Source organism: Epinephelus lanceolatus, chromosome 4 (genome assembly GCF_041903045.1).
Source record: "Epinephelus lanceolatus isolate andai-2023 chromosome 4, ASM4190304v1, whole genome shotgun sequence".
Taxonomy (NCBI): Eukaryota; Metazoa; Chordata; class Actinopteri; order Perciformes; family Serranidae; genus Epinephelus; species Epinephelus lanceolatus.
The window spans coordinates 23885403-23902185 of NC_135737.1; the positions used below are offsets into that span (position 1 = coordinate 23885403).

Genomic DNA, 16783 nt, shown 5'->3' on the forward strand with positions numbered 1-16783 from the left:
CCATCTTTCCATCTGCTCCCCCATTTGAACCCACCCCCCCTCCGTCTCTGACAGAGAGTGAGAGGAGCTGCATAGTGGGAGTGTGTTGTTCCAGTGCCAGGGCAAAAATAGACAGTAAATTACAGAGCCTTCTGAGAACACCCCACTGTGCTGCATGACCTCAAAATAACACATACAGACATACACTCGCGGAGTCACATACAAACATGAAATACACAGTGTGCTGCCCTACTTCTATATTTCCCATTCAGCCTGTTGATGTGATGATCACATAGAAACTTTTGCGATGTGCCAACTGACAGTCCTGCAATAAAGTTATGTGCCAGTGAAGGAAACTCTGAGTCTGATTCACAGATGTTAATGTGATTACGGCCTCATCTCAGCTTACCAAGACACACACACACACACTAAAAAGTATTTATACACACACGTATTTATCCCCTTGCCATGGCTTAACCTTGTGGCTAAGGAAATGATATCTCACTTTTCCTAACAACTTACGTGAGAGACATGCATAACGCCCAGAATCACTAACTACACCTTCTCTTTACGTCTAACAGGTCCTGGCATCCCTACAACCCTAAAATAGAACCTAAAACATCCTCAAGACAATGCTCATTAACAATGCACACAAGAAAAAAAAGGAGAAGACAGTTCAGTGATGAATGAACATCACAGGTGTTTGTCATACTCACCTTGAGTGAGTCAAAACAGGCAATGACTCTGCCGTTTTCCACTTGACAGCTTTTGGCAGGGTGGGCAAATTTGCACTCACTGTCCGGTCGTGAACACGTTCCTCTCTGGAATTCCCGACAAACCTCCAATGTCAGCCACTTTGTGTCCCGGATCGGTGTCACATTCACTGCCATTTTGAACCAGGCAGGAGGGGTCGATTGAGAGGAATAGATATCCAGCAAATGCAATTACGCGTGTGTCTGTATGTTGCTAATGACACTGGGACAAATGGTGAGAAAGAATAAGTAAAGGACATGGGAAAAGGCCAGTTTTTAGAGGTTTTGTCCCCAGAGTTTGAGTCTGAGGTGAAGCCTGTGAGGCCTGGGATTTGCCTACCACCTGCGGCCCATCCCAAGAGTGTGTTTGCGGCTGTAATAGGACTCCTCCTCCACCTGTCACCCAGGGCCTAGGCTGGTGACAGCCACAGGGGTCTCGCTTTGAAATCTCTCTTTTTCGTCCCCTCTCTCAAACACACACACACACACACACACACCAGTGCTGGCTATCGCCTTGCTCCTCAGCTGAACTGTCAGATGAGACGAATGGCAAAACACATTATCGATCGAGTTGGTCCATGATGAAAAGATGCAGGGCTGGAGGAGAGAGAAGGAAGAGAGAGGTGGACAGAAAGAGGAGGATGAGGAGGAGAAGGCTGTGGTTGTGGGGACGGCAAAGAGACAATCTCCTTCCGCTCACAGGAGCCGATAAAAGCTGTCTGTTTTCAGTATCAGGGTCTGCGCGCAGAGGAGGGGGGGGGAGGTTGACTTCCACAGAGGAGGGCTGAGTGGCATGGATGGAGAGAGGTCTGGCTGGCAGACGGAGCAGGAGATGGAGGGAAGTAGTGAGGTGTAAGTGGTGTGGAGACTGGCTCAGTGGACAGGTTTGGCAGTCCTGGCAGTCCTGGGGCTTCTGGTGTGGCTGGCAACTCCGGCAGACATGGACAGGCACAGAGGCAGAGGTGGCTTCAGTGGAGCCAAACAGCCACGGGGGTCACCGAAAGAAGGCACTTCTCTCTGTAGAGAAGGAGGGAAGAGTGTCAGTGGAGCAGGGCATAACGCACTCACACACGCACACACACAAACGCTCATGCCGAGGTTAATACACTCAGCCACACATTTGGATTCATACACACAGCTTCATTCGAAAATGTTTCCAAGTCATTCTCTTGCACATCCTCTCTCACAGTAGCCCTCACAGAGACTGCCAGGCTCTCAGCTGGAAAATCAAATCAAACACCATATCGCTAACAGTAAAGCTCACGCATTCAGGTGCAGACAATTTATTTCAAAGGCAGACAGTGAAAAAGAAAGAGATCAAGAGACAGGAAAAAAAAGGAAGGAAGCCGGAATAATTCAATATATGCATCTGTGTTTGTGTCCAACAAAGGTGACCTCTAGTAACAGATGATGCTAGAAATTACGACTCTAGTTTATGATGCACAGATAAGCCAAAAACATTAGCACAAAATGAAAAAATAAAACTATTAAAGACTTTTACAAAACAACTGCGATTGATAACTTCCTAAAAAACAAGAAGGACAAGAAGACAGCCCTTTTAAGGGTATCAATAACAAATGAGCAAGTCTATCAGCATGATAGTATTATTCAGCAGTGAGTAATCAATCTGCCCATCCCTGGTGAGATTGGAAACAGCCAATCAGCTGGCTAGATGGCGCCACATCACTCCTGGCAACTGGCCAGGTACGGCAAGAGAGATAAGGACTAGATGAGGTCACTGTGAGAGAGAGGGAAAGAAAGAATGCAACATATTTCCGCTTTTTCCTTGTGCCACATACATTCCTGCATGCTCCTAAAATCCACTCATCCAAACACTTCCTGACCTCTGCTCGAATCCGGATGTTGAAAGAACAGACTGCCCCCCAAAACTCCTACAGCTGCTACAACTAAGTGCCCTTAACTCTCCATCCCACGTGTGGTTACATCACTTAATAAGTCCCCCACACTCAGATGTAATGCTTTTATGAATATGCTGATATGCACTGCACTGACATGACGTCTGTATAAAGCAGGGAGAAGTTTATGGACATGAATTAAATACAGATACTTTATTAAGAGTGACCTCTCTGCTACTTAAGTAGCCGCTTTATTTATACATTTATCATGTCCCTAAAGATGCATGTTCAACTCCTTTTAAGTGTAGTTTAGTTTATTTGAACCTACATGTGTATGAAAAGGACTGTAAGATTTATACAGTATTTGAACACTGTGCAGAAGAGGTTAGAATCCAAAAAATGGCTTAAGAAGATTCCTCCTCTCTTACATAACAGGAGTCATCCTTGGAGAAAGAAAAAGATAAAAATGAAGATTGCACAATTCATCAAAGTTTCAAGGCTAAGCAGTAACACCAAGGTGATAGAACTGTACAAATATAATTGAAATGTACAAATTACAAAACAGTTTATATATACACATTGAAATGCTTTACAAATGAATCAGTGAACTGTTAAAAAATCTTCACAAATTTGAGTCCTTTTCAGATGTTTTTGAATAACACTGAGTAACATGGATGTTGATAGTGAAGGAAGGAGGTTGCTCTTTACTCCTGAGCCGACAGCTGTGTGTCACAGGTCAGGTCTGTATTCAGAAACCTAGCAGAAGTCTTTATTGTGTGTCTGCTGGGCTGACACTACCTTGAATTGAGTTTTTTTTGTGTATATGTGTTCATGTGCTGGAAGGACTCGTCAACATTTAAGACTCCAAAGTCAGCTGTCAAACACTTTCACAAACTATTTGGTTAGAAAATACAAACAGCAACAGTGATGAATGATGTGAAAAAGTTCTATCAGCTTGCATTTAGCAGGGACTGTTTGGATACAGTGGATCCTGACACTTGCCAAAGAATTAAATGCATGATTTGAAAAATAAATAAAATAAAATAAAACGAAATTAAATCAAATTAAATAAAAATAAAATAAAATAAAATAAATATACAAACAAAATAAATTCAAAAATTAAACATGCATTATAAAATTATGTGAACCTTGTTTAAGTGAAAAATGTAACACGTTTCTCTGTCTATAGTTATACATCAGGTCCTGTGCTTGACCACAAAACTGCCTACTGTATTTTTGGTGGATGCAACAAATTCTGGCATTTTTCTCTTTTGACTGTCACAATATGTTCTGGAAACTGAAAGAAATCATACACCTAAAGGGAGGATGAGTCAGGTTGAAAGAGTGTGAGCTATATAAAAGATATTTAACAGTGTTCATCAAAGGATTGTGTTTTGATGTGGAATAAAAAAAAAATAAAAATGGCTGGTGGTTTTAAAGATGAGAGAGGAAGGAAGAAAAAGAATAAAAGTAAAAATACTCCTTTGGTCAAACATTGATTGCTTATGTGTCATGCTCTCTTCTCCTATTTGGGCCAGACACATCTGTGGTGAACTACTTTTTAAACCCAACGCTGATATTTTGGGCAGTGTGTGTGTGTGTGTGTGTGTGTGTGTGTGTGTGTGTGTGCACGCGGACAAGAGAAAGAGGCCAGGGCAGCCCACTGTATCTGGCAGGAAGACTGTGTAAAGGAGAGAGAATACAGAGAGGGCTACCATTACCAGTGCATTAAATATGGAGTGGCAAAATTAGTCTTCTGCATCGCCTATTCTTACTCACTTCCTGACCTCTCCAAAACTCAATGAATCGCACTGCTAAATCCCAGATGGCAGGATGGGAGGTGGAATTTCTTGCATGCAGATAAAAGCAGGAAGACCTGCATATAAAATGCAAATGACCTCCAGGATTTTTATTTATTTAAAGGGAAATTCTAGTATTTTCCAATCTGGGTCTTATCACCACAACCAAGGAAGTTATATTTTTGTTTCTATTAGTATGCATGTCAGCAGGATGACAGAAAAACTACTGGCCCAGTTTTCATGTAACTTAGTAAAAGGGTGTATAAATTTTTAGATCAGATCACAATCACAGAGCAGATGCATATTTTTTACCTCCATTGTTAACATGCAGAATAGAGTATTTGGCCTTGATGGAGGTCTGTGCTTTCCGAGTGCCCTTCTAGCTTTTAAATGTGTGGCCATTTTGATTGTCAGTCATGCTAAAAGCTTGGGAGGAATTTCAGTCAGTAAAGGGGCTGATAACAAAACCTGAATTGCCCTATCTCAAGTCAGTATTTGGTTTGTCCATTCTGGGCTACAGTAGTAACAACATGGCAGACTCCACAGAGGAGGACCAGCTCTATATGTAGATATACTGTAATTGACTCATACAACAACTCTGATAAAACAAAATACTTTATGGATCAGGCTATTCTCATGCACTATTCAAATGTTTTCCTACACAAAGTAATGCACCGGAATTCAAACATATCCAACATAATGATGAACCAGTAATTTGTGCATAAGCCATAATAGGAAGCAGTGCCTAGCCAACATATTCTCACTCCGACCTCGTCACATATTGACATTTGGTCATGGACTATCTGCATCCACATACAACATGCAAGGTACCCTGGGTGTGTTGCTTTGTTTATGTTCTAGGACACCATGTCAGGTTCTCTTCTTTCAAGATACACTTCCGTTTTCACAGGAAATATAAAATTTACATTAAGGGCTCTAGTTTCCCGGTGCAGCGCAGGGTGGCGCAGGGTGGCGAACCCCGCGCAGAGCTAGTTTCGAACAGCGCAACCCGAGGCGCGCTCAGTTTGGTAGTTTGGCAGACCGAGGTGCACTCAGATGGGTGTGGAGGCGCAGCAGGGGGAGGTGTCGACAGATCCAGCTTGGCGCAGTGAGAGTTTTGTGTCAAAAGGCTTCGCCGAAGGTGAGCTAAAAGCTCGCCAACTGAAACCACGTCTACTGTCAGCGCAGGGGGAGCGCAGCCGGTGTAAGCCGAAGTTTGGCTGACTGGCGGACAGTGCACACACGTCACCAAAACCTCACAGGCAGGTTTCCAGAATGTCAGGCACATTAACAATGCAATAAATACAAAAACAAAAACACTATTCAATGCAACTGTCTGCAATCAGCACATAACTGTATCTCTATACTGACTGTCCCATCACACGTGATGTCAGATCAAAGGGGATTGGCACCATTTGGCACGTTTGGCACGCGTAATGGAAACCCAACCTGATTTGATTAACACAGCCTGCAAACTAATGAGTTCACATTCCTCTCAGCCAACCACAAACAGCCACAGCATCAGATAGGGAGTATATATTCAGCATCTGTCATCTTAGAAAAGTCAAAAGAAAAGAAACAGAGTGAGACTGCGAGAGAGAAAGAGAGAGCGCGCGCGCACGAGAGAAACGCAACATTGATTTACAATTGTGGTGACCTCCTCCCAGGCTACCTTTGCATCATCAGCCCGTGGAGGTCTGCTCGCAGTTCCATATACTCGGACACTGCGAGCTTGGACCTCCCAGACCAAAACATCAGTTTCCTCCTGGGAGAAGTTTGGCCGTCTGACGCTGCTGCTCTCTTCTGCCAAGGTGAACTGAGTAAACTCTCATTACGCCTTCGCGCGGCGCATTTAAGTGCGAGGAGAGGGGCTCATTTGATTCGTGTGATGTGTGTAAAACCCACTCCACGCCTTCTCTCCTCCCTCTTTCTGACTTGTGCCGGTAGGAGGGACGGAGGTGGGATAGAGGAGTAGCTGCGCCAGGGCGCACGGTGTGCCAAACTTACAAAATCCGCCTGGCCACACCCAGTTGGCGAAGCGCAGGTGCGCTGCGCCCCCGCCGCGCCCGATCTGCAAAACTAGAGCCCAAAGTCTCTTTCAAAGTAGAAGCACTATGTTAGTACAATAAGTTTTTTTTCCTTCACCAACAAACATATGGTTGGGTTTAGGCAACAAAAGGTAGTGGTCAAGTTCAGGAGAAAAGAATAGGGTTTGGATTTCAAATCTCACAGGATGCGAACACCACTCTCATGGGTGAAAGTCAGTGTTTGTTGGACCCATGCACCACCTCTCCCGCCCGCCATTTTGTCCTTGCCCTGCCACATTTCCCCTTGACACTGCCAGGCACCATTTAACTATAAAGGCAACCGGCTGCATATTATGCCAACGTGAAAACATGCCTTTTTTGTTGGTTTCTGACGCAGCAAGTCACTGCCCACGTGCCAGATTTTGATGATCACGGAGTGAGACCATGCTCGCCAAGCAGTCTAGTTAGGAGTTTTTCCTTATCCGCTGTGAGGGTCCTAAGGACAGAGGGATGTCATATGCTGTAAAGCCCTGTGAGGCAAATTGTGATTTGTGATATTGGGCTTTATAAATAAAATTGATTGACTGATTGATTAGGAGACAGGTTAGGGTGGTGGATGGGTCACAAAACACAGGACTTTTCCCAGCACACATGGAACAGAGTGAACTTCTAATCATTTTAGGGCACATCCTCACCGTGTTTCTTTTCCTAAACAGTAACCACAGTAACTTCACTAGCCTGGACCTACCCCATACCTTAATTTTGTAACTTTACATTAGGGACGTAACGTCATTTGTGAGCCTTAAATTCCTAGGATATCATACAAACTGTTGTGTGTACACTTTTGTAGGCTATCATACGAACCACTGTATAAGGATACAATGTTTGGATGCAGCACGAGCCTCTGAAAGGTCCCAAATAAATCTCAATTTTAAAGAAATTCTTTTAAATGCCTGACCAGATTTTGTTGTGAGATTTTGTTTTTTATATATATATATATATATATATATATATACATATAAATATAAATGGGATCACAGCAACTCTGCACCCTTGTTGTTACTCAATTCCATGGCCTGTTTTGTGAAAAAAAAAAGACATTTGTGTTGAAAATGTCCACACAGCAAAGTTTAAAATGGATTCTCAGGGAAAAAAGAAAAAAAAAAAGAAAACATACACTTGCACGCCTAGTGTACCAGTTTTGGGCCAGAAATATGGCTCACCGCAGTTTTGCCGTCGCTGTTTCCATGGCTTCGGGTCCAAGCTGAGAGGAAATGTGAGTTCATAGAGAAAACCCACTAAACATCCAGTAGCACTGAACTCTACCATGCACTGACATAAAACAGAATATGCCCCATTTGCAACAACTGCATGAATGGAAGAGAAGGAAATAGCTGGATAATGTACACAAATCAGATTAGACAAACTTACCCTGCAGTCCTGCTAGTTTTCTCAGAGGAGTTCTGTTTTCTGTGGGTTTTCACACAGCACTCGTGTGATGCCCCAGTGGAAACAGCTATGACAAAATGAGCAGCCGTGAGCTTTGACATCAAATAAAGTAGATTTAATAAATGGGGCTCCACCTACATGTATTATTAGCCCCAGTTTCACACGGATATATCTCGTGCCAAAAGCTTGAACTAAATTCCCATCAAACAAGCAGAACCCATTTGAAAACCCGGAGTGAGTCAGCCTCATTAGACGGGGCTCACGTCAAAACAGAAGATTAAAACTAAAGGGGTGAAAAATGTGAGAAATGACTCTGGCGTTGGGGAAATATATAAATAAAGGAGTCATCAATAAGCATCTCAGCATGTGTGAATAATGCATGTGGCCATTTCCCGTAGCCAGAGGCAGGAGATATTATTACACCATCAGATCAACTAGCCAAGGTAATAAGTTGGAAAGGAGAGGGAGGTGGAGAAGGCTGGGGATATTACAGCACGCAACCCCCAACCTCCCCAAAAAAGACACACACCCACATACACACACTTTATTAAAAGTATAGAGAGCAAAATCTTAGCTAAACATTTGGTTCACCGGTGACTAACTTCAGCTGTTGACATGTGATCTGCACACAGCAGAGTGTGATGCTGAGAGTGTTACAGGGTTCACATCTTCTCCTTATTTAAAGGAAGCCACCTGATCTGTCTGCCAAAATGGTGCCACTCTTTTGGCTGAACTCTGGATTATTTCATGGCTTTGACAACTCTACAGTAAAAACCAACAGATTGAGCCTCCAGTGACACCACTGCTGCTGAAACACTGACTGTTAAGACCCAATTACAAACCCAGTTAATGTGTTTTAGGAGGTTACATGAATATGACGTTGACAAGTTGTGGTTTCTCCGGCAAAGACTGGATTCTTTTCATCGTTCCTTATAAAAATAATCACTGTATATGAATATGCAAAGCAAAGCCTGCAATGTTTGCTTCAACTACCTGAACCACTGTTCCGGAAACCTTTTTTTGTCCTCTGAGGCTTCGGTAGTAATCGATAGTGATTATTCAAATCTTCTGGAGGGTTGTGATCCCAAGGTATTTAGTTAAACGAGGTCCTATCTATGCACTTTTTTTTTATATTATACCATATTGTTACAAATTTTCTTCTCATGGATAAATTATAGACCAACATGAATGCTCATAGTAATCGGCCCAAATCTGAGATAACGCCAGAAAAAGTGCTGTGAAACAGAAGCACAGACACAGCATACTAGCTCCAACAAATTTTAGACTTGAGGTTAATATTTATAAGATTCAGTGTTTCTGGTACACAGGTTAAATGCAGCGCTGAGGGACGGTCTACTGCCAGTTGGCAGACATCACCGCTACACACTTAGGCAGTTGGGCCCACTTAAACTGACAATGGAAACGCAAATGGGCATGGAATACTATGACGTGGCACAACCAAAAGTGCCAATGGAAAAGCCTTATTCTGAGCCACTGTCCGACCAGCGAACAGTCAGTTGGACACCTTAAGCAGGATTTATACTTGTGCTTCAGCTCTATGCAGAGTCTATGCACGTGATCTACACCATTGTGAGCATTTATGCTTGTGCAGTGGTGTTTCCGTGTCACACTGCAGTTACACCTCCGAAACACTAGTTGGCAACAGGGTTTCTGTGAAGTGCTGTGAAGTTTAGTTGATTCAAAACACACCCAAAACACACATTAAACATGGCTTAACAGTGACAATTTGAAACCCAAGTACACAAATCAGCTTCAGTGTAACTCGAAGCATTCACAGACAAAGAATATGTCTTTGTCTGGACACATTTTCTCCACATATACAACATGCTAATGTTATGAGCACAAGCCTATGGCATTTTACCCTGTATAATTTAGCCTTGAGGCTAGCAGACTTTTCCTATACTCATATGAAGCCATGGACAACAGCAACATTTAGCAAAGGAAACATTATAAAATTGGGTTCCATTACAACTCACAAGGCTCTTCAACAAAACAACTGTCTTATCCTAAACATGTTTTACAAATACAACATGCTAACGTTATTAGCACAAGCCTATGGCATTTTACATTGTATAAATTAGCCTAGCGATGAGCAGAGATTTCCTCTACTCATATAAAGCCAGGATAAATCACACATAAGACTTAAAATGCTATTTCATGTTTCTTAGCTGTGGAATAAAAGTATATAAAAGCTTTGTTTCCACTGAGGGAAATGGTTTCGCCTTACAAAAACATACAGGTGGTCTGCGTTGCCATGATGTGTAGTTATATTTCTGGGGAGGTGCACGTCAGGCTACGGCATAGGTTTTGTGTCGATACGTCACAGAAGTACAAATCCTGTATTATGGTTAACAAGAGCTAACAAAGCAGCAGTGGCTAGCATCCAACAACGAGCCATCAAACTGTCCCAACAAACTCACACAGACCCTGTTGTTAAACCCATGAATAACCGTAATGTTAGCCATGTGATGCTAACAACTGTGACTGTGTGTGTGTCTGGCTGGACTCTCACCAATGGCCCCCAGGGTGGGGCAAGCTCTCATGATAAACACAGATATTGTGCACCACCGCAAATAAATCAATGCACAGGAAGTACTAATTACATTTATTCATTTTATAATGTCTTCATTGTCATTTCTAAAACAATTATCAGAATCCCCAAACTGAAAACCGATCATCTATCTAACGAACAAACATCTGAATAGTCAAATATTTGGGTCCTGAATTACTTGACAGATGTGTTTTACCACTGTGTTAATTAAAATTAACACTGAGCTGCACATCTTGATATATTAATGTGTCATACTTAGTGTAAGCCACATGGAATTGCACTTTCTTTTACAGAGGGGCCTCTCACACTATTAACACAAGCCACGCTCAGCCCTGCATCTGAGAGCAATACTGAGAAAGAGAGAGAGAGAAAGAATGAGGAAAAAATGGAGTGAACAGGGGCCAGATATGGGAGCCATTTATTCACCTTGAATGACTTCCAGTAAAGAAAAAAAAAATAAGATGAAGAAAACAAAGCAAGAAAGCAGGTCCCTCCATGTTTGATTTCCTCTGGCTGACCTTTTAAGCACAGTAGACAGAGAAACAAAACGAGCAGTGGTCAAAAAAAACTTGCTGGAAAGTAAGAGAAAACATTTTGCTTCAAAACAAACTCCCTGAAAGAGTCACAGTTTAAACTCTGATCTGTAAGAGTGCCCTTGGACTCATTGTCTAGCAATCTAAAGGTCTTGTTTGTTTCAGCAGCAAGTGATTCAGAGATTCCTTAAGTGTTACAAATTCAGAATCAGATATTTATGCTTTCTTCCGTAGGACATTGGGAAATATGGCTGATTGGTGGTGAAACTTTTGGACCTTGTGACAAGCCAAAGAGAGAAAAGAAGAAGGAAGGATGGAGGGAGGGAGGGAGGGAGGGAGGGGAGTTCAGTAATGCGAGAGGTTAAAGGGCGCTGACTGCAGCAGCAAAAAGCAGATGCTGGACGCTTCATATTACACTGCATCACCGGCTGACCAGGATATCATCTATATACGACCTGAGCTGCCCTTTATTCTGATAGGAGCAACAGGAAGAAGAGAGGGGGGAGGCTATGAGGGACAAATAGAGCAAAGGAGACCAGAGGTGGTGACAGGGGAGGGATAGAGGCTAGGGGGAGAGTGATGGGAGGCAAACAGGAGCAATTAGTACAAGTTGGTGAGAGACTCGTGCTGAGAGGTTGGTGTCTGGTAGTGCGAGGGGAAAAACAAGGTGAGCACTGGCAGGTATAAAAGAGGAGAAAAGAAAGGTGGGGAAAAAGCAGATTTCTGTTCCATTTCAAAGCACTGCTGGCGCTCTGCTGTGATACCATCTTGACATTTCTCATCTCTCTTCATTTGTCTTTCTCTGATCCCCACCTGTTCTCCTTTTCTATTTCTCTTCACGCGTATACTTCAGTGTTTTCCACGTCTTCTCTCCCCAAATCGTTCTCCTTCTCAGAAATCTGCTCGCCTTCTGCTAAGTTGCACTGCGAGTATCATGTGACACAAACAACTTTGTGAACGTGGCCCGTCTTTTAATAGTAGCTGTCCTCATTTTATTCGCCCACTGTCTGGGCCCCCTCTATCTCTGCGTCTCGCTCCTTGTTCACACAACACCTTATGCTGCAGTACCACAGTAATGTGCTGCAAGGTCATCATCGCCACGGCAACTAGGGAAACCATGTTAAAAGCAAGGACAAAGTGGTTAACGGTGTCAAGTCCGGCCCGATATCACAGCAATGTGGAGGAAACCATATGAAAGACACCGGGGCTTCAAATGAGCTCTGAGACAGTGTCGCCCAGCAGACTTCCACACTGTCCATTAATGAGGCTGGAGCGGCAAGCCAAAGTGGTGCAATAGAAGGATACAATGCTTGTGTCACCAAATGATTTCAGTGGAACACTTCAGCTAAATTTGCAGAGTGGCATTTAAGTAAAAATGACACATTACAATACTGTTTCACAATATGCCTCTTACTTACTCCAAAATTGGGGATAAGAGAGCCCTCAATCAAACCAAATAACCATTTCTCTCACCAAAAATATACAAAATTACTAGGGAAGCATGACATTGGATTTTTTGCCGATATCTGATATGCCGATAACAACTTATTTGACCACTAACCAACATCGCTATATCCACTTTTTTCCCAACCTAACTTCAGCGATCATCAAGTCTCTTCTGTGGTGGAATTAACATCACATTATGCATGCATACTCTTATTACGATGGCCCACCAGCAGATGGGCCAGCAGATTTCAATGTATGCAATATTCAATCATTGTGCAAAGTATGAAAAAGCATGCTGGGCAATTTTGATATTGGCTGATACCGATGGCGTACCGACATGATCATGCATCCCTCAAAATAACTTTTTGTTTTCACAAACTCTAAGTCCCTGAAACAGCCAAACCAAGGTCTGCACACTGATCAGGCTAGACAACAGGGTGACCAGATGTCCCGCTTCATGAGGGACTGCACTACATTTACATCCCTTGTTCCATGTCCCACATATTGAGGCAGTGTCCCGCATTTTGATTATCTCAAGTTTTCAAAAGTCAAACCCCTGCAGGCCAGACATTTATCTACAATTTTTATCCAATGGCTGTGAAGAAAGCAGGGGAGGTTGTTATCACAGGGTCATTTTGGATGTCAATCAAGCCCAGTAGGCCTACGCACCACGCCCAACAGGGAAAACTGCAACTCACCACAAAGTTACAAGCTATGCAGATTTGGCAGGATATGATGGAAACTACCACAAAGAAAAGGAAATGCTGCCACAACAAAGACTGGGAAACTATTTACAACTGGGTTAAGTCAGTGGGAGGTGAATATTAGAGAGTTTTTATATTTCAGTTTCACACAGGGGGTGGGATATGACATGAAAAACAGTACATGAGCAGAATAGATTTTTTTCTAGGTTAGATGACATAATATCAAAGATTTTAAACTACCTCTCAGCACTGCCAACATGTCCCACATTGTCCCACACAAACATTATTTTTGTCCCACATTTGTTTGTTGGAACAGGGTCACCTGAAGAGACAGCACTGACAAGATCAGACAGATTTTTTACGACACCGAAGCCTGTATTTTATTGCACTGACAAGAGTGAGAGAATCTAATGTAAGTCATTTCTCTGGCCACTTGATATTCTCCTTGACCTATTTTTGCCAACCTCACACTTAAGCCATATTTTCACAAGTCAGTTTTGTCACAGTCTGATATCAGCCTGGAGCAGTGTTAATTTTGTCAGCAAAAACTATGACAAAAATAAAGACTGATAACACATTTGGAGACAAAAACTATGAAGAAGTGTGTCGCAGTTTTTGTGGATGAAAATAAAACCAGTAAGTCTGAAAGACAAAAGGACAAATGGGCAAATGTACAAGATTATTGTTTAAATACAATATTATTCTATTCCTGTTGCATGAATAATAAGGGTATTGCATTTCAGTAAAGGTCATGACTCTGCATCATCGCTTAAAAAGTGACAGATTCATAAACTAAATTCATTTACAGTCTTGCAGAAAATTAGAAAAGAGGACAGCATTAAAACTAGTGAGCCAAACCACCAAAACAGGCAGGTCAGCATGCTGGTAATGATATAAAAGATATATTAATGATAATGTCACATTATCAAGAGTTGTGGATGTGTCTGTAACTTTCAGTCTGCTTCTTATCCTTCATGTTTTATAGGTATGAGTGCAGGATTAATATCAAGATGACCAAAATAAAATGAAAATAGCAGAGTCATGCACAGAAATGTCACAGCAGGCAAGAGATTGTCTGACAGAAATCACGACTCTCAGTTTACCACTGCTCGTTCTGACCCTGAAGCCTCCAGAGAGATAAAATCTCACATTATTCCTCAAGTCTTACCTTTTCACTTAAATGGCATGGTGCTGTTCGTACGCAATTGCTGGCAGAAGCAAGACTTTCATTCTCTATAAAAGCACAAAACACAGTATTTGCTGCTTATACGGAAACACAGCGTTAGCTTACTGTGTGCTTGATTGCTTTGTGGGTGCATACTGTTTTTCTACAGTTTATTTCTGAGGCAGGGTTACAGACAGAAAGCTGCTGACCATCAGCTGGCTGATCACTTGACACAGGCCAGGAGGTGAGCCGGAGCCTGAGGGGTTGTGTGCCAGTTTAGAATTTCAAATTTTTGTCAAAGTTAACCCTGTGGTGACACAATTTGCCAACATGAATACAAAGCAGTGCTTTAAAAAAGACACAAGTCCTCCAACCAATGAAACCACACAGGTTGTACCGCCCTACTCTCAAATACAACCCAGAGGAGCTTTTCCTAAAGTAGCGTTCCTACCGATGTGGTTAGGTTCAGGAAAAGGATCATGGCTGGGTGCTGTCATTTTACATACTTAAAGTCAGATGACAACGTAATGACATATCAACGTGACATTACATGACATTGAGTACATATCATGAGATTACATACACATGTAACTTAAAATAACTCAACTCTGACTTTTGGTTTCACACCACACATGAACAGCAGTCTCCTGGGTGAAAATCCTGTGTTTGTTTGACCCATCCACCACCGCTCCTACCAACACACTCTTTATACTCCATCACACAAACTTTGTTTTTCTTTAAACTCTGTCCAGTGACTTCATCCTTTGCTCATGTAATTACTACGGCCACTACAGGTGGCAGCCTAACAATAAAAGTAAGCCTGAGTTATAATAAGCTGTTCACACAAACAACCTATGGGGTTGTAATTTTGGGGAAGACAGGCTTAAAACACATCACTGAAATTTGTCATGACTAGCAATTTAATACTACACTATGTGTTGTGCTGTTGCTGGATACTAAAGGGGCAGTTCAATTCAAAATCAAAAATACATATTTTTCCTATTACCTTATTAATTAATATTAATTAGTCCAGATTGTTTGGTGTGAGTTCCAGAGTGTTGGAGATATCGGCAGTAGAGTTGTGTGCCTTTTCTCGAACGTAATGGGACTAGAACTATACCTGCCAACCAAATCATTGTGCACAAGGAAGCAGGCATCTAATGCTAGCTCACCTAGCACCACTCAGCTGGCTAATGTTACAGCTCAGCCAAGGAGCACGCCATTAACGCGATGAGTAGATGCACACTTCCTTTTGTGTGTTGATACAGTTGAAGAAAATAGTTCCTACATGAAACTACTCACAACAAGGTCTTGGATTGTCTTGAGTTACCGGGTCATGATTTCTGGAAAGAGACATTGCTGGGGATTTTTTGGCACTTTAAACACCACAGGCAAGTGCCATCTAGTTCCGTTATATTGGAGAAAAGGCAGACATCTCTATGGACGATATTGCCAAAGCTCAGCAATTCACACTAAAATAATCAGTTTGATAAATAGCTCTACAGGCAAGAGGAAAAATGACAGCAGCTATTTAGCCAAGCTACTTTTACTTGGTCTTTACAGTCGTGATTGTTTGGTTGATTCATGAGTTGGCATTTTTGCACTTTCAGTCCCCTTGTCTCAAAGTCAATGGGTTTTTTGAATGGATATTGTCAGTAAATACCCCACTTGGGAATTTAGAAGCTTTTACGTGTCTTAAAAAAGGTAGCTGCTAACAAGTGGCTAAATGAAACTACAGAGGTTGACGGGGTCATTATGCATCATCACGGCAAACACCGGCATTACAGCCTTGTTTTGGTGGATATGTTGAAGTCACATCATTCATGTTGTAGTTTTTTTTATAGGCTAACATTAGCTTTTGACTTCTGACGATTGCATTTATGCTTTAAAAGTTATGAAATTCTGTGGGTTATCTTTTTGAACAAAACATGTCAGTAAGGAACCAGGGACGCTAACTTCCTGGTTAACCTACAGAAAAACATTATCCCTGCACCACTCTCTACATCAAACATTAAATCACATGTCGGTGAACAACAGATTTCTATGTAAATTTCCACTTTTACCTCATCCAATGATATTACATTTCATCCCCATAAATCTACTGCAAATCTCAGTTACAATAAATGCATTTTTTTACTACCTGCTAAAGCTGCTTGAAGAGCACTGAGTGATTGACATCTTGGTAACATTAATGAGCTCAAATACCTTGTCGAGGGGACAACGGTATTAACAATCCTCTCACGTGAACCCTGTCCAAAAAACACCCAGTCCCACCCATGGAAGATTGAGATCTGATCCGACAGTCTTCAGCTGAGTGCTGGTCATTCTGAAACAATACTCTATTACGATGATGTTTCCACAGATTGTACCATCAAGGTAATCTTAGACTTCATTCCATCCTCTAGCTTGTGACACACACACACAAAAGCACACACATACACACACATTAGTATTGACCACAAACCATGAGACAGCAGATCTGCATCATCTACGGAGGATAC

At 42.1% G+C, this 16783-nt stretch overlaps 1 protein-coding gene across 9 annotated transcripts in view; it reads right to left on the reverse strand.

The window, feature by feature from the left end:
• Nucleotides 1-16783, reverse strand: part of LOC117259567 (muscleblind-like protein 1) — a 92682-nt gene that overhangs the window by 61118 nt on the left and 14781 nt on the right. For all 9 annotated transcript variants that reach the window (XM_033630966.2, XM_033630968.2, XM_033630972.2 and 6 more), the window contains exon 2: nt 696-1748. In XM_033630966.2, the coding sequence (XP_033486857.1) occupies nt 696-869 (174 nt within the window). In that variant the 5' untranslated portion in view covers nt 870-1748. The remainder of the gene's footprint in view (nt 1-695; nt 1749-16783) is intronic.